This window comes from Mus caroli, unplaced genomic scaffold, assembly GCF_978045245.1.
Source record: "Mus caroli unplaced genomic scaffold, Mus_caroli_1 scaffold_12, whole genome shotgun sequence".
Taxonomy (NCBI): Eukaryota; Metazoa; Chordata; class Mammalia; order Rodentia; family Muridae; genus Mus; species Mus caroli.
Genome location: NW_028227267.1, coordinates 53075586 through 53094143, shown reverse-complemented (window position 1 = coordinate 53094143; position 18558 = coordinate 53075586). Strand labels below are relative to the sequence as shown.

The 18558-nt window shown below is 41.2% G+C and overlaps 1 protein-coding gene across 1 annotated transcript; it reads right to left on the bottom strand.

Moving 5' to 3' along the window:
* Positions 1-8785: 8785 nt before the first annotated feature.
* On the bottom strand, positions 8786-13845 carry LOC147001883 (uncharacterized). The gene is made up of 4 exons (XM_085828863.1): positions 13795-13845; positions 10159-10246; positions 9383-9691; positions 8786-9081 (listed from the first exon to the last, which is right to left on the bottom strand). The coding sequence occupies exons 1-4, from the start codon at positions 13843-13845 to the stop codon at positions 8786-8788; spliced, it is 744 nt and encodes a 247-aa protein (XP_085684989.1).
* Positions 13846-18558: the final 4713 nt, after the last annotated feature.

Here is an 18558-nt window from a genome sequence, read left to right as displayed (position 1 = left end):
CCTGTACTGGGGCATATAAAGTTTGCAAGTCCAATGGGCCTCTCTTTACAGTGATGGCCGACTAGGCCATCTTTTGATGCATGTGCAGCTGGAGACAAGAGCTCGGGGTTAGTGGTTAGTTCATATTAAGTTCCACCTATAGGGTTGCAGTTCCCTTTAGTTCCTTGGGTGCTTTCTCTAGCTCCTCCATTGGGGGCCCTGTAATCCATTCAATAGCTGACTGTGAGCATCCACTTCTGTGTTTGCTAGGCCCCAGCATAGTCTCACAAGAGACAGCTATATATGGGTACTTTCAGCAAAATCTTGCTAGTGTATGCAATGGTGTCAGCGTTTGGAAGCTGATTATGGGATGAATCCCTAGATATGGCAATCACTAGATGGTCCATCCTTTCGTCACAGCTCCAAATTTTGTCTCTGTAACTCCTTCCATGGCTGTTTTGTTCCCAATTCTAAGAAGGAGCAAAGTGTCCACACTTTGGTCTTCCTTCTTCTTGAGTTTCACGCGTTTAGCAAATTGCATCTTATATCTTGGGTATCCTAAGTTTCTGGGCTAATATCCACTTATCAGTGAGTACATATTGTGCGAGTTCCTTTGTGATTGGGTTACCTCACTCCGGATGATGCCCTCCAGGTCCATCCATTTGCCTAGGAATTTCATAAATTCATTCCTTTTAATAGCTGAGTAGTACTCCATTGTGTAAATGTACCACATTTTCTGTATCCATTCCTCTGTTGAGGGACATCTGGGTTCTTTCCAGCTTCTGGCTATTATAAATAAGGCTGATATGAACATAGTGGAGCATGTGTCCTTCTTACCGGTTGGGACATCTTCTGGATATATGCGCAGGAGAGGTGTTGCTGGATCCTCCGGTAGTACTATGTCCAATTTTCAGAGGAAACGCCAGACTGATTTCCAGAGTGGTTGTACAAGCTTGCAATCCCACCAACAATGGAGAAGTGTTCCTATTTCTCCACATCCTCGCCAGCATCTGCTGTCACCTGAATTTTTCATCTTAGCCATTCTGACAGGTGTGAGGTGGAATCTCAGGGTTGTTTTGATTTGCATTTACCTGATGATTAAGGATGTTGAACATTTTTTCAGGTGCTTCTCTGCCATTCAGCATTCCTCAGGTGCGAATTCTTTGTTCAGTTCTGAGCCCCATTTTTAATGGGGTTATTTGATTTAATGGAGTCCACCTCTTGGGTTCTATAGAAATATTGGATATTAGTCCCCTATCTGATTTAGGATAGGTAAAGATGCTTTCCCAATCTGTTGGTGGTCTTTTTGTCTTATTGACAGTGTCTTTTGCCTTGCAGAAGGTTTACAATTTTATGAGGTCCCATTTATCGATTCTCAATCTTACAGCACAAGCCATTGCTGTTCTATTCAGGAATTTTTCCCCTGTACCCATATCTTCGAGGCTTTTCCCTACTTTCTCCTCTATAAGTTTCAGTGTCTCTGGTTTTATGTGGAGTTCCTTTTTTTTTTAATATTTATTTATTTATTTATTATATGTAAGTACACTGTAGCTGTCTTCAGATGCACCAGAAGAGGGCATCAGATTTCATTACGGGTGGTTGTGAGCCACCATGTGGTTGCTGGGATTTGAACTTCGGACCTTCAGAAGAGCAGTCGGGTGCTCTTACCCACTGAGCCATCTCACCAGCCCCTTATGTGGAGTTCCTTAATCCACTTAGATTTGACCTTAGTACAAGGAGATAGAAATGGATCAATTCGCAATCTTCTACATGATAAGAGGCAGTTATGCCAGCACCATTTTTTGAAAATGCTGTCTGTTTTCCACTGGATGGTTTTAGCTCCCTTGTCAAAGATCAAGTGACCATAGGTGTGTGGGTTCATCTCTGGGTCTTCAATTCTGTTCCATTAATCTACTTGTCTGTCACTATACCAGTACCATGCAGTTTTTATCACAATTGCTCTGTAGTACAGCTTTAGGTCGGGCATGGTGATTCCACCAGACGTTCCTTTATCCTTGAGAAGAATTTTTGCTATCCTAGGTTTTTTGTTATTCCAGATGAATCTGCCGATTCCCCTTTCTAATTCATTGAAGAATTGAGTTGGAATTTTGATGGGGATTGCATTGAATCTGAAGATTGCTTTTGGCAAGATACCCATTTTTACTGTATTGATCCTGCCAATCCATGAGCATGGGAGATCTTTCCATCTTCTGAGATCTTCTTTAATTTCTTTCTTCAAAGACTTGAAGTTCTTATCATAGAGATCTTTCACTTCCTTAGAGTCACGCCAAGGTATTTTATATTATTTGTGACTATTGAGAAGGGTGTTGTTTCCCTAATTTCTTTCTCAGCCTGTTTATCCTTTGTGTACAAAAATGCCATTGACTTGTTTGAGTTAATTTTATATCCAGCTTACTTCATTGAAGCTGTTTATCAGGCTTAGAAGTTCTTTGATTGAATTTTTGTGTCACGAAGATATACTATCATATCATCTGCAAAAAGTGATATTTTGACTTCTTCCTTTCCAATTTGTATCCCCTTGATCTCCTTTTTTTGTCTAATTGCTCTGGCTAGGACTTTGAGTACAATGTTGAATAGGTGGGGAGAGAGTGGACAGCCTTGTCTAGTCCCTGATTTTAGTGGGATTGATTCCAGCTTCTCACCATTTACTTTGATGTTGGCTACTGGTTTGCTGTAGATTGCTTTTATCATGGTTAGGTATGGGCCTTGAATTCCTGATCTTTCCAAGACTTTTATCATGAATGGGTGTTGGATTTGGTCAAATGCTTTCTCAGCATCCAATGAGATAATCATGTGGTTTTTGTCTTTGAGTTTGTTTATATACTGGATTACGTTGATGGATTTCCATATATTGAACCATCCCTGCATCCCTGGGATGAAACCTACTTGGTCAGGATGGATGATTGTTTTGATGTGTTCTTGGATTTGGTTAGCAAGAACTTTATTGAGGATTTTTGCATCAATATTCACAAGGGAAATTGTCTGAAGTTCTCTTTGTTGGGTCTTTTTGTGGTTTAGGTATCAGAGTAATTGTGGCTTCATAGAATGAGTTGGGTAGAGTACCTTCTGTTTCTATTTTGTGGATTAGTTTGTGAAGAACCAGGAGTAGATCTTCTTTGAAGGTCTGATAGAACACTGGACTAAACCCATCTGGTCCTGTTTTTTTTTTTTTTTTTTTTTTGGTTGGGAGACTATTAATGACTGCTTCTATTTCTTTGGGGGATATAGGGCTGTTTAGATCATTAACCTGATCTTGATTCAATTTTGGTACCTGGTATCTGTCTAGGAACTTCTCCATTTCATCCAGGTTCTCCAGTTTTGTTGAGTATAGCCTTTTGTAGAAGGATCTGGTGGTGTTTTGGATTTCTTCAGGATCTGTTGTTATGTCTCCCTTTTCATTTCTGATTTTGTTAGTTAGAATGCTTTCCCTGTGCCCTCTAGTGAGTCTGGCTAAGGATTTGTCTATATTGTTGATTTTCTCAAACAACCAGCTCCTCATTTGTTTGATTCTTTGAAGAGTTCTTGTTTCCACTTGGTTGATTTCACCCCTGAGTTTGATTATTTCCTGCCATCTACTCCTCTTGGGTGAATTTGCTTCCTTTTGTTCTAGATCTTTTAGGTGTGTTGTCAAGCTGCTAATGTGTGCTCTCTCGAGTTTCTTTTTGGAGGCACTCAGAGCTATGAGTTTTCCTCTTAGAAATGCTTTCATTGTGTCCCATAAGTTTGGGTATGTTGTGGCTTCATTTTCATTAAACTCTAAAAAGTCCTTAATTTCTTTCTTTATTCCTTCCTTTACCAAGGTAGCAATGAGAAGAGTGTTGTTCAGTTTCCACGTGAATGTTGACTTTCTATTATTTATTTTGTTATTGAAGATCAGCCTTAGTCCATGGTTATCTGATAGGATGCATGGGACAATTTCAACATTTTTGTATCTGTTGAGGCTTCTTTTGTGACCAATTATGTGGTCAGTTTTGGAGAAGGTACCATAGGTGCTGAGAAGAAGGTATATCCTTTTGTTTTAGGATAAAATGTTCTGTAGATATCTGTCAGATCTATTTGTTTCATAACTTCTGTCAGTTTCACTGTGTCCCTGTTTAGTTTCTGTTTCCATAATCTGTTCATTGGTGAAAGTGTTGTGCTGAAGTCTCCCACTATTATTGTGTGAGGTGCAATGTGTGCTTTGAGCTTTACTAAAGTTTCTTTAATGAATGTGGCTGCCCTTGTATTTGGAGCATAGATATTCAGAATTGATAGTTCCTCTTGGAGGATTTTACCTTTGATGAGTATGAAGTGCCACTCCTTATCTTTTTTGATGACTTTGGGTTGGAATTCAATTTTATTCGATATTAGAATGGCTACTCCAGCTTGTTTCTTCAGACCATTTGCTTGGAAAATTGATTTCCAGCCTTTCATTCTGAGGTAGTGTCTTTTTCTCTGAGATGAGTTTCCTGTAAGCAGCAAAATGTTGGGTCTTGTTTGTGTATCCAATTCGTTAATCTATGCCTTTTTATTGGGGAGTTGAGTCCATTGATATTAAGAGATATTAAGGAAAAGTAATTGTTGCTTCCTGTTATTTTTGTTGTTAAAGTTGACATTCTGTTCTTGTGGCTGTCTTATTTTAGGTTTGTTGAGGGATTACCTTCTTGCTTTTTCTAGGGCGTGGTTCCCGTCCTTGTATTGGTTTTTTTCTGTTATTATCCTTTGAAGGGCTGGATTTGTGGAAAGATAATGCGTGAATTTGGTTTTGTCATGGAATACTTTGGTTTCTCCATCTATGGTAATTGAGAGTTTGGGTGGGTATAGTAGCCTGGGCTGGAATTTGTGTTCTCTTAATTTCTGTATAACATCTGTTCAGGCTCTTCTGGCTTTCATAGTCTCTGGTGAAAAATCTGGTGTAATTCTGATAGGCTTTCCTTTATATGTTACTTTTTCCCTTACTGCTTTTAGTATTCTATCTTTATTTAGTGCATTTGCTGTTCTGATTATTATGTGTCAGGAGGAATTTCTTTTCTGGTCCAATCTATTTGGAGTTCTGTGGGCTTCTTGTGTGTTCATGGGCATCTCTTTAGATTTGGGAAGTCTTCTTCTATAATTTTCTTAAGATATTTGCTGGTCCTTTGAGTTGAAAATCTTCATTCTCATCCACTCCTGTTATCCGTAGGTTTGGTATTCTCATTGTGTCCTGAATATCCTGGATGTTTTAAGTTAGGATCTTTTTGCATTTTCCATTTTCCTTGATTGTTGTGCCGATGTTCTCTATGGAATCTTCTGCACCTGAGATTCTCTCTTCCATCTCTTGTATTCTGTTGCTGATGCTCGAATCTATGGTTCCCGATTTCTTTCCTAGGGTTTCTATCTCCAGCGTTGCTTCACTTTGAGTTTTCTTTATTGTGTCTACTTCCCTTTTTACATATAGTATGGTTTTGTTCATTTCCATCACCTGTTTGGATGTGTTTTCCTGCTTTTCTTTAAGGACTTCTACCTGTTTGGTTGTGTTTTCCTGTTTTTCTTTAAGGTCTTGTAACTCTTTAGCAGTGTTCTCCTGTATTTCTTTAAGTGAGTTATTAAAGTCCTTCTTGATGTCCTCTACCATCATCATGAGATATGCTTTTAAATCCGGGTCTAGCATTTCAGGTGTGTTGGGATGCCCTGGACTGGGCGAAATGGGAGTGCTGGGTTCTGATGATGGTGAGTGGTCTTGGTTTCTGTTAGTAAGATTCTTATGTTTACCTTTCGCCATGTGGTAATCTCTGGAGTTAGTTGTTATAGTTGTCTCTGTTTAGAGATTGTTCCTCTGGTGATTCTGTTACCCTCTATCAGCAGACCTGGGAGACTAGCTCTCTCCTCTGATTTTCAGTGGTCAGAGCAGTCTCTGCAGGTAAGCTCACCTCTTACAGGGAAGGTACACAGTTATCTGGCATTTGGACCTCCTCCTGGCCGAAGATGAAGGGTCAAAACAGGACCTTTCCCAGAAGCTGTGTTGCTTTGGCCTGTCCCAGAAGCTGTTAATTTCAGTAGTCCACACTCTCACCTGTGCAGACTACTCTCTGTGGAGTCCCGGAACCAAAACGGCACCCGCCGATCCTGAGTCAAAATGCTAGCCTCTCGGGTCGGGCGGACACCTTACCTCTGGCCTGGAAGGTGGCCAGATGTCTGAAACCTGAAAATGGCGCTGTCTCAGAAGCTCTGTGGCTCTCGCCTGTGCCAGAAGCTGTTAGCTTCTGTGGTCCACACTCTCGCCTGTGCAGACAACTTTCTGAGGAGTTCTGGAGCCAAGATGGCTACTGCAGATCCTGAAGCAAAAACCTCCCAAGCCGGGTGGACCCTTGTCCTCTGGCCGGGAGGTGGCCGGATGTCTGAAGCCCGAAAATGGCGCTGCCTCAGAAGCTCTGTGGCTCTTGCCTGTCCCTGAAGCTGTTAGCTTCTGTAGTCCACACTCTCACCTGTACAGGCTACTTTTTGCCGAGTCCAGGAACCAAGGTGGCTCCCGCTGATCCTGGGTCAAAATCCTCACTGAGGTGAAATATTCTCAGTGTTGTTTTCTCAGAGCACTAAGTGTTCTTTTCTGGGAGCACTAAGAAGCTGTGTTCCAGAGATTGCGAAGACTGTAACCCATGCTGTAGCTGGAGTTGGTAATTGCTGAGAATAATCCAGGTGGTACTGGTTTTTAAGATATGAAGGGGTTGTGGAGAACAGCTGATCCTTGGCTCTCAGAGAGACCAGGGAAGGCCCTTTGTTGTTTTTGTTGTTGTTTTCTTTTTGTTTTGTAGTTTGTTTATTTTTAATTGTTTTTTCTTTTTCTTTCATATAAAATGCATCAATTTATTTTCATCCCAAAGGCTGGCCCCCTCCAAATCTCACCTTGATGACTGAGTGGGTGGACCCCTTGGGTGTTACCTCTAACCTGGTCCATAGAGTCTATGCAAATTTAGGATCATCCTCTCCATTTGAGGCTAGACAAGGCAGCCCTATGCTACTTATGACCCTGAGGCCTCATATCATTGAATGCATGCTCTTTGTTTGGTAGGTCACACTTTAGGTGTTCCCAGGTGTCCACGTTAGATGAGACTGTGGGGTTGCCATAGCCTTGCACACCTAGGGAAGGCTGTGTGAAGGTGTGCCCTACTTGCAGTTGATAACTTAGGACTGAAGTAGTCATGCAAAGATTTAGTGATTAGGTATATTGAAGGGTGCCATTGAAATGCTATTGGAGAAGCCTAAATGTAGTAGAAGTTCCCAGTCTGTTGGAGATGCCAATACCGAAGGATGAACAACAAAAATAGCAGCAAGGGTGTGTCATCCCCCAAAGTGTAGATTACTATAAAGGGCAGAGATGAAGAAGTGACACAAGCCCTATGGAGAGCCCAGATGATCATGTGTGGATCCCAGACATTGGAATAAGAAGCTTCAACTTATAGTTACCTTGGAGACTCGAAGATATTAGAGAGACCAGAGGCATAGATAAACGGCTCAGCAAAGCTGGTAACAAAGACCACGATCATCCAAAGAAAAATATGTGGGTTGCAGTCAAGAAAGATGAAAGGGGTTGCAGATATGAAGAGCATTGAAAACAGACAAGGAGATACAGAGTTTGGAGTTTGCACAGATGAATTTATATCTTGCTTTGGTTCAGTATTTCTTCACTGTAACTTATTCAAGTAGGAATATTTATTCTGTGATGTTGGAGGTACATGATCTGCTTTGTGATTTTGATTTTATACAGCACTACACTTAAGTCATTGAATGAACATTAAACAACATATCCAAATTATGTCCTTTCAAATTTTTTGAGAGTGTTATAGGGTATGGGGACTTTGTCAGTTGGACTGCATATTTTAGCATTATGCTATAGCTAGGTATTGCCCATAGAATCATGTGTTTCAAAAAGGGGCCAGAGAGAGGAATGTGGTGGTTTGTGAATGCTTGGCTCACAGACTGGCCTTGGTACCCCTTTGGAAGCTTCATCAACTCAAAACACATCTCCCCCCAAAAACAGAAGGCCTCTGCTCTAACCTCAGTTAGTGCATACACTAGTGCATACACTAGTGTACAAGGTGGAATGTCAAATGCAACGAAAGATAGATAGTACATAGATAGATAGATAGATAGATAGATAGATAGATAGATATAGGGAGATCCAGAGAGAGAGAGAGAGAGAGAGAGAGAGAGAGAGAGATAGTTGGTAGACAGATATATGTACCTGTGAATCACCAGGCCATGATTAGAACTAAAATAACAATCCTTTTCTACCTATATATGAGATACAAAATGAGGTTGGTGGCAATGTCCCTTGACAGACATTCTCTTTAGAATCTGAAACTTAAATATTTAGATAAGTTTCATATCCTCTCAATTGATATTGCATCTACCAGCCACGTAGAACTCAAATTAAAACCCATTGTCCCTGTGTTCTCAAGAAATGGGAGTCTGTGGATCACTGATCAGGAATTCTCCATCGAGAGGGACAGAGAATGAAAGAGCTGCTGAGCTGCTGTCTAGGAAGTAGAGAGAGTTGCAGACTCAGGGTCAAGAATCTTATGAAAGTGGAGGGTAGACAACAGGTATCAGGTACCCACAAAATGAACCTCACCATAAACTACCACATCCCCCACACACACTCATGTCCCCTACTAAAGTGAGAAGAATTCAACATGAAAAGAGTTATGTCAAAATAATTTATTTGAATTCACATTTCCTTTACAATAAGATAGAGAAATCAAGTATCCATACAGTGTTTTATGATTCTGAGGGGTTTTTAGAGGAAAAGAAAAGTCCCCACATGTCTTCACTGAGGACTTGAGCTGTCATCAGGAGGTGACCTTGGCAGCATAAGGTTGGTGTCTACAGGTATAGAGGCAGGAAGTACATGTTGAACTGGGAATGGATAGGTGGCATTCCAGACGACCGATCTGGGAACCAGGGAATCCTGACTGGACATCATTGTTGATGGGTTCCCAGGAAGCTGTCCAGAAGATGCAAACATGCCATAATGCCAAGGCTGGTATACTGGAGATGGCATCACCATTGGAGGTTGAGTGCTCCAGGAAGGCATGGGGTAACCAGACCAATCAAACAGAGCACCTGAGTAGGGAAGAAAAAGAGAGAGAGAGCATGAACATGGCACCCTCACTCTCCCTGAGTCACTCTAAGTAATTGCCTGTCCTCTGGGTCAGAGTCAACTATGAACAAGTCCAAATTCCATTGCCTTGAAGTGACAGAGGGAGTTAGATAGTGGAGGCCAGAATTTGTGCTGTGGGCAGCAACACAGCCCTGTGGGAATGGGGCTTCATTCCATAGTCTGTTCAGCTCTGACCTCAAGAAGGCCAGGCCATCTGATGCCACCACTTACAGTAGCCCAAGTGTCTATGCAGAAGAGACTCACCTGGAACATAGCCTCCAGGGGATATAGGGTGGCCTAAGATGTCATATAGGATAAAATGATAAGGAGAAAACAAGGGGCCAGCCCGGGGCCTCTCATTACAAAGTTGTGTGTACAAGTGCTTCATCTTCACCATCACATCAAGGCAGCTCTTCTTTCTCTTCCTCAGACCCCGATTAGAGAGGCGCCTGCTTAGGGACTTGGCCTTCTCATCCATTTTATTGCCTGTGTCTCCGAGTTCATATTCAACCCTTGCCCACTCTTCCAGCAAGATCTTGATTTCAGACTCAATCCACGGGCTATCACAAGGACCTGCGAGGCAAAGAGGGATGTGGTGAGGATATCAAAGGTAACACACAGGACCATGTCAACTTTGGTTAGGGGTTTTCTCTGCATACTAATGGGCCAACAATGGCTTCCCTCACTTATCAAGTGGTTATGAACACAGTCTTACCAGTCCTGTTACAGCACCTAGCCTGCTCTTCACAGCAAGAAGTGCACTCATCAGGAAAGCATAGGCTCTGCAGAGTTAGGGAAGGTTTGGTCCCAGAATACAATGGGATCCACAGCATTCGTGCTACCAGGGAATGATGGAGCTACAAAGATTCATAAAGACATCCACAACAGGGAAACACGCAGAGCCTTCTGGGACAAGATCATGAATCAGGGACCAGTGAGTGCCAGTCTATCCTTGCCACACATGTCCCATTCCGGGCTCTTTCATCTATTCCAAGTCACAGAGCAAGGGAATAGAAGAGCAGTGATTTCACTCTGAATACCTGAGGAACTTTGGCCTTCCTGCCTCAGCATAGTTCTCCTATTGGGTTCTTGTTCACTTTTCACATTTTGGACTTGGTTGTCATCTCTCTGGGCACAAAGAAAAAAATTAAATATTAAAACAGGTTTCAAGGTACAGGAATCCCTGTTCCCCAGCTCTGAATGGACTCAGGTAGCAGCATCCTGTTGCATAAGCTAAAACAATGGACCCTTCCTTCCTCATTCACAGATGCTGGTCCATTCTCCTCTAATGGGAAAGCTGACCTGTGAAGTTAATCCAAAGAGAATCGAGAGTGACCAGGGCAGGAGCCCTTGATCGAGTGGAGGAAAGAAACTGAAGCACCTCTCCTTTGAAAAGACCAGAGCCACTCACTCTCTCCAGTTCACATTCTTACCATTTTCTGCAGGGGAAAAAATTCCCTTTCAAAATCTAATCTACACCAGCAGTGCTTCAGACACAATAAGATATCAGAAAACTGTGTGAAACTCCATTTTCCATCCTATGTCACACAACATGGGTGTCAGACAGGTGGCCATAACGCCATTCACTCCTAAGAGGAACGGGGATTCCCAGAAACTTAGCATCATTCTTGGCTACAGGGTTGGTTGTGGGCTATAACCTAGAAACCCAAGGACAGAATAAATCTAGTTGGTGTATCTCTGCAATTTACAGACATGGGTTCAAATTTGAGTTAACTAACAATATTTAGGTATATATCCAGGAACAAATATCCCAGTTATCCTACAGAATATAGGAATGAAGTTAATTGCCCCCACCTCACCTGCATTTTCTCTCCTGAGCTTCCTTTCCTGAACACAGTGAGCAAACTAGGGTCCACTGTGTCCCGTTGTTCACAAGACTCTGGGGTGCACAGAGAGCTCCGCTTACTTCCCTGGACTAAGGCAAGTCTGAGAATCCTGTGCAAATGTGGTCCTTTATAAAGCTCTTCAGTTTAAGTGAATCTGACCCACCCAACCTGTATGATTAGGGTGGCTCAATTGTTTACCTGGCGCCTTTAATCTCAGCACCCATGCTGAGGGAAGAACCAAGCTCATGAGCAGGATCTCCTAGACTACAATGCGAGATCCCACAGTCTCCACTGAAAATGACCAAAGAAACGAAGTGACAACTAGGCCAATTTACTTAAATTCTTTTTATAAGACAGAGTTTATTTACCTAGTGCTGGGTATTCTTCTTTTTCTTTTCCAAGACAAGGTTTCTCTGTAAAGCCCTGGCTGTCCTAGAACTCACTCTGTAGACCAGGCTGGACTTGAAATCAGAAATAATCCTGCCTCTGCCTCCCAAGTGCTGGGATTAAAGGTGTGTGACACCACTGCCGGACTGGGCATTCTTCAACTCACTAGAGATAAGACCAAACTCTGGTGTCTGATACACCGATCTGTGGTACACTGCCTATAGCTTCCTATCTCTTGTACTGGGATCTAAAGTAAGGCCCAGACATTAACACATTTACTAAATACCTTCTTAGGTGTCCTGCCTTCTGCTTCTGGATGAAGGCATAGGATTCTCAGGTGCTGCACCACCATGTCTCCCTACATGCTGCCATGATTGCTCCCTTATGATATGGGGCTGAACTTCAGAACCCCTATGTCATTCCCAATTAAATGTTGTCTTTCCTAAGAGTTGTTGGACATGGAGTCTCTAAAGCAATGGGAACCCAAAGTAGGGCAGAAGTTGGTACCAGGACTGAGTTACCTCTGTCATAGACCTGAACACGTTTTGATTTAAAGGAATGTGGATTTGGAGACTTTAGGTCAGGAAAGCCATGGAAGGCCTTAAGTGGAGCTGGATGGATCATTCTAGCAGGGACATGGGTGTCATTGATGCTGAGGGTGAATTGAACCATGGGTGCAGGCCTCAAGAGGTTTGTTTCAGAGGAGAAGAATGTTAGTGTGTGGCCTAGAGACTGGATTTCCGATATTTGGTGGAAAATATGGCTGTTTTTTGCCCTTGTCTGAAGAGTCTGTCTGAGGCTCAGGTAAAAAGTCTGATTATTTGCAATGGCAAAGGAAGTCTTTAAAAGTCTTTCAAAGAATAGACTTTGTTCTTTGGTTTACAGTGATCAGGACCACAAGGACAAACATAACAATCATGAAGCTGAAACTGAAACTAAAAAACAAACAAACAAACAAACAAACTATGTTTCAAAGAAAGGAGATCTTTGAGTTCATGTTGATCCTGGCTCTTTCCAAGCTCTAGGGGAAAAAAGTTTAACTGCAGGTGTGGTGGTGCACACCTTTAATCCCAAAACTCAGGGGACAGAGGCATGAGTATTGCTGAATTTAAGGTCGGCTACAGATTAAGCTCCAGGAGAGCCAAGCATAGGCAATGAATGAAATCACTGAACACTGAAAGCTAGTAAAGTTGGAATAGAACATGGGATGCCATGTCCTAGTGTACCAAGCAGTAGAACTCTGCAGCTTTGGCCAAGTACAAATTAGGCATCAAGTATATTGCAACCTATTATTAAAATGGGTTCAAGCTCGACTCTAACCTGCCATCCCACAAATGTAATTCAAGAGAAAAGTTATGAGAATATGGTTGATGTGGACTTGTCCAATACTTTTTGGAAGGCAAGCTCAGGCTTCTTTATCAGCAGTGCAGTCCCATAGCGAACGGCAAATAGGATACAGTTGTTGCAGACCAGTCCTCTAGGCAGGCAGATATCACATAGGAACCAGCAGATTCAGTCCCTTCTCTACTCAGACACACAAGACACACACCAAAAGTTACAATCAGGTCAGGAAGAAACTGACAGATATGACAACTGGCCTGAGGAGAGCCCACAAATTAGAAATCTGATGCAGGAATCTAGGCAGCATTTCTTGGATGAGAATTTCTCAATGGTAGCTTTACCACATGTATTAATAACTCAATGTCCCTAGGTAAGGCAAACCAATATTGTGTGTACTTAGGGAAGAATAGTGATTCAGAGTAAACCAAACCACTGCTCAGTGCTCATCCCCCTAGCACTTGTATGCACATTTTATACACGGACATCACAGGCCCTTTCACATGTTTGCTATATCAAACATCCTTTCACCTGTGTGTGCTTCAGCAAACCATCCTTTCACCTATGTCTCCCTCAGAGACATCATTTCACATCCATACCCAAAGAAATCACCTTACCCAGCACTAACTTTGCAAAGAAACTAGGAGTTTCTTCTGCAATGTGGCTCTAGCTTTCGAATCAGGAATCTTGGGACAATTTATGCTAGTTAAATAGAGCATATATATTAGAGGGTATTATAAAGAGACCACCATCACTGAGGTGAAATCTTCTCACTGTTGTTTTCTGGGAGCACTAAGTGTTGTTTTCTGGGAGCACCAAGAAGCTGTGTACCAGACATTGCCAAGATTGTAACCCATGTTGTAGCTGGACTTGGTAATCGCTGAGAATCCTCCAGGTGGTACTGGTTTTTAAGATATGAAGGGGTTGTGGAGAACAGCTGATCCTTGGCTCTCAGAGAGACCAGGGAAGGCCCTTTGTTGTTTTCGTTGTTGCTTTCTTTTTGTTTTTTAGTTTGTTTATTTTTAATTGTTTTTTCTTTTTCTTTCATATAAAACTCATCAATTTATTTTTATACCCCAAAGGCTGGCCCACTCCAAATCTCACCTTGATGTCTGAGTTGGTGGACCCTTGGGTGTTACCTCTAACCTGGTCCATTGAGTCTATGCAGGTTTAGGATCATCCTCTCCTACTGAGGCCAGACAAGGCGTCCCTATGCTACTTATGAGCCTGAGGCCTCAGATCGTTGCATGCATGCTCTTTGTTTGGTAGGTCAGAGTTTAGGTGTTCCCAGGTGTCCAGGTTAGATGTGACTGTGGAGTTGCCATAGCCTTGTGCACATAGGGAAGGCCGTGTGTGAAGGTGCAGCCCTACTGCAGTTGATAACTTAGGATTGAAGTAGTCATGCAAAGAATTAGTGAATAATATATTGAAGGGTGCCTTTGAAAGGCTATTGGTGAAGCCTACATGTAGTAGAAGTCCCCAGTCTTTTGGAGATGCCAATATGGAGGGATGAACAACAAGAATAGTAGCAAGGGAGTGTCAACCACCTAAGCCTAGATTGCTTTAAAAGACAGAGATGAAGAAGTGACACAAGCCCTATGGAGGAGCCCAGATGATCATGTGTAGATCCCAGACATTGGAACAAGAAGCTGCAACTAAGGCTACCTTGGAGTTTCAAGGATATTAGAGGGAACCGAGTCATAGATAAACGGCTCCACAAAACTGATAACAAAGACTGGGACCATCCAAAGAGAAATATGTGGGTTGCAGTCAAGAAAGATGAAAGGGGTTGCAGATATGAAGAGCATTGAAAACAGACATGGAGATACAGAGTTTGGAGTTTACACAGATGAATTTTTTTAAGGTATAAAAGTATTCTCTTTACTTTTGATTTGATGTTTGACAGTGTTCTGATTTCAAATTAACTAATGAATTTATTAGTCATAGTCACATTTAAAAGTCATCCCCAGGCATACAGAAACAGTGTTAATCCAGGAGTTTAACAGTTACAACCATTTCATATGGGTCAGGGGTAGTGAATAGTATGTATGCAAAAGTTTAGCTCTCTTATGTGTTGTCAGTGTATAACAATGTAAGAACATTTTCCCATGTTCCAGTCATTTTTTTCTAAAATATTTTTCCAAATCTGTTTTAGTTCTATAATATTCTGTTATAATAAAATAATTTATATTCCTTTAATATGTCCAGTTCAGTGTGATTTTGACCCCTTTTGTACACCTATAGGCCAAAAAATTCATCCAAATATAAAACAAAACTACCATTCTGAGAGAGCTCCCTCATGTCTCCTTTCTAGTCCATTTCCCTCACTGATCATCCTGGGCATCAACTTATTATCTTTATTTTTTTAATTAGGTATATTCCTCATTTACATTTCCAATGCTATCCCAAAAGTCCCCCATACCCAACCCCTAATCCCCTACCCACCCACTCCCCCTTTTTGGCCCTGGTGTTCCCCTGTACTGGGGCATATAAAGTTTGCAAGTCCAATGGGCCTCTCTTTACAGTAATGGCCGACTAGGCCATCTTTTGATGCATATGCAGCTGGAGACAAGAGCTCCGGGTTACTGGTTAGTCCATATTAAGTTCCACCTATAGGGTTGCAGTTCCCTTTAGTTCCTTAGGTACTTTCTCTAGCTCCTCCATTGGGGGCCCTGTAATCCATTCAATAGCTGACTGTGAGCATCCACTTCTGTGTTTGCTAGGCCCCAGCATAGTCTCACAAGAGACAGCTATATATGGGTCCTTTCAGCAAAATCATGCTAGTGTATGCAATGGTGTCAGTGTTTAGAAGCTGATTATGGGATGGATCCCTGGATATGGCAATCACTAGATGGTCCATCCTTTCATCACAGCTCCAAATTTTGTCTCTGTAACTCCTTCCATGGGTGTTTTGTCCCCAATTCTAAGAAGAAGCAAAGTGTCCACTCTTTGGTCTTCATTCTTCTTGAGTTTCATGCGTTTAGCAAATTGCATCTTATATCTTGGGTATCCTAAGTTTCTGGGCTAATATCCACTTATCAGTGAATACATATTGTGCGAGTTCCTTTGTGATTGGGTTACCTCACTCAGGATGATGCCCTCCAGGTCCATCCATTTGCCTAGGAATTTCATAAATTCATTCTTTTTAATAGCTGGGTAGTATTCCATTGTGTAAATGTACCACATTTTCTGTATCCATTCCTCTGTTGAGGGACATCTGGGTTCTTTCCAGCTTCTGGCTCTTATAAATAAGGCTGCTAAGAACATAGTGGAGCATGTGTCCTTCTTACCGGTTGGGACATCTTCAGGATATATGCCCAGGAGTGGTGTTACTGGATCCTCAGGTAGTACTATGTCCAATTTTCATAGGAACCGCCAGACTGATTTCCAGAGTGGTTGTATAAGCTTGCAATCCCACCAACAATGGAGGAGTGTTCCTATTTCTCCACATCCTCGCCAGCATCTGCTGTCACCTGAATTTTTCATCTTAGCCATTCTGACAGGTGTGAGGTGGAATCTCAGGGTAGTTTTGATTTGCATTTACCTGATGATTAAGGATGTTGAATATTTTTTCAGGTGCTTCTCTGCCATTTGGTATTCCTCAGTTGAGAATTCTTTGTTCAGCTCTGAGCCCCATTTTTTAATGGGGTCATAAAAATGACTTCCTACCTTCATTATGAAGAAGAAACTGGCTCCCTCGTATAGTATAACACTCCAAAATTAAAAGATTGTGCATGTCTAAGGGGTTGGATATATTTTGTAAAACTCTAAATACATTTCTATTTCTGTGCTGTTCAGAAATTTACCTTTTTACTTATACTAATTAAAGATACAGAAAACTATATATTTAAATCATGTATATGGAACACAATTTAAGGGGGTTTCCAATATTATTTTTCATCAGCTTCTTATGCACATAGTATGCTGCTAAAGTTTCTTTTTGTGCAATATAAACATTTGAGCATTTCAAGTCAGGTACTGAGCCAGAAAAAGTCATTGATGTTTTCAGAAAACTGCTTAAAGTGTATTTTATTTTATTGAGATACTGTTATTTTATAGCTGGAAAGCCAAGATTGTGCATTACATGTTTCAGTCCACTTGATCATCCCTTTCTAAATTTAGAAAGCATTTGATTAGTGACTTGGTGTAGGTACTTAGTGGTTGGAAATTTCGTTTTTGAGGAAGTCAAGCTATAGCTTCTCTTTCCTCTAGTGGCTTTGTAGTTTGTGCTGCTTCTTTTCTGTTGTCATTTGTTTTTTTAAAACATATTCAAGTTATAAATCATGTCTAGTCATACTGAACTGTAGAGCTTCTATTGTACATTTATTTTAAGGAAAACCTGATAATAAAATTATCCTGTTTCTCTTGCAAAAAAAAAAAAAGAAATGCCATTGACTTGTTTGAGTTAATTTTATATCCAGCTACTTCATTGAAGCTGTTTATCAGGCTTAGAAGTTCTTTGGTGGGATTTTTAGGGTCACTTAGATATACTATCATATCATCTGCAAAAAGTGATATTTTGACTTCTTCCTTTCCAATTTGTATCCCCTTGATCTCCTTTTGTTGTCTAATTGCTCTGGCTAGGACTTTGAGTACAATGTTGAATAGGTAGGGAGAGAGTGGACAGCCTTGTCTAGTTCCTGATTTTAGTGGGATTGATTCCAGCTTCTCACCATTTACTTTGATGTTTGCTACTGGTTTGCTGTAGATTGCTTTTATCATGGTTAGGTATGGGCCTTGAATTCCTGATCTTTCCAAGACTTTTATCATGAATGGGTGTTGGATTTTGTCAAATGCTTTCTCAGCATCCAATGAGATAATCATGTGGTTTTTGTATTAGAGTTTGTTTATATACTGGATTACGTTGATGGATTTCCGTATATTGAACCATCCCTGCATCCCTGGGATGAAACCTACTTGGTCAGGATGGATGATTGTTTTGATGTGTTCTTGGATTTGGTTAGCAAGAACTTTATTGAGGATTTTTGCATCAATATTCATAAGGGAAATGGCCTGAAGTTCTCTATCTTTTTTGGGTCTTTTTGTGGTTTAGGTATCAGAGTAATTGTGGCTTCATAGAATGAGTTGGGCAGAGTACCTTCTGTTTCTATTTTGTGGAATAGTTTGTGAAGAACTGTGATTAGATCTTCTTTGAAGGTCTGATAGAACTCTGCACTAAACCCATCTGGTCCTAGGCTTTTTTTAGTTGGGAGACTATTAATGACTGCTTCTATTTCTTTGGGGGATATAGGGCTGTTTAGATCATTAACCTGATCTTGATTCAATTTTGGTACCTGGTATCTGTCTAGGAACTTCTCCATTTCATCCAGGTTCTCCAGTTTTGTTGAGTATATCCTTTTGTAGAAGGATCTTGTGGTGTTTTGGATTTCTTCAGGATCTGTTGTTACGTCTCCCTTTTCATTTCTGATTGTGTTAATTAGAATGCTTTCCCTGTGCCCTCTAGAGAGTCTGGCTAAGGATTTGTCTATCTTGTTGATTTTCTCAAAGAACCAGCTCCTCATTTGTTTGATTCTTTGAAGAGTTCTTGTTTCCACTTGGTTGATTTCACCCCTGAGTTTGATTATTTCCTGCCGTCTACTCCTCTTGGGTGAATTTGCTTCCTTTTGTTCTAGAGCTTTTAGGTGTGTTGTCAAGCTGCTAATGTGTGCTCTCTCGAGTTTCTTTTTGGAGGCACTCAGAACTATGAGTTTTCCTCTTAGAAATGCTTTCATTGTGTTTCATTGTGTTTGGGTATGTTGTGGCTTCATTTTCATTGAACTCTAAAAAGTCCTTAATTTCTTTCTTTATTCCTTCCTTTACCAAGGTATCATCGAGAAGAGTGTTGTTCAGTTTCCACATGAAGGTTGG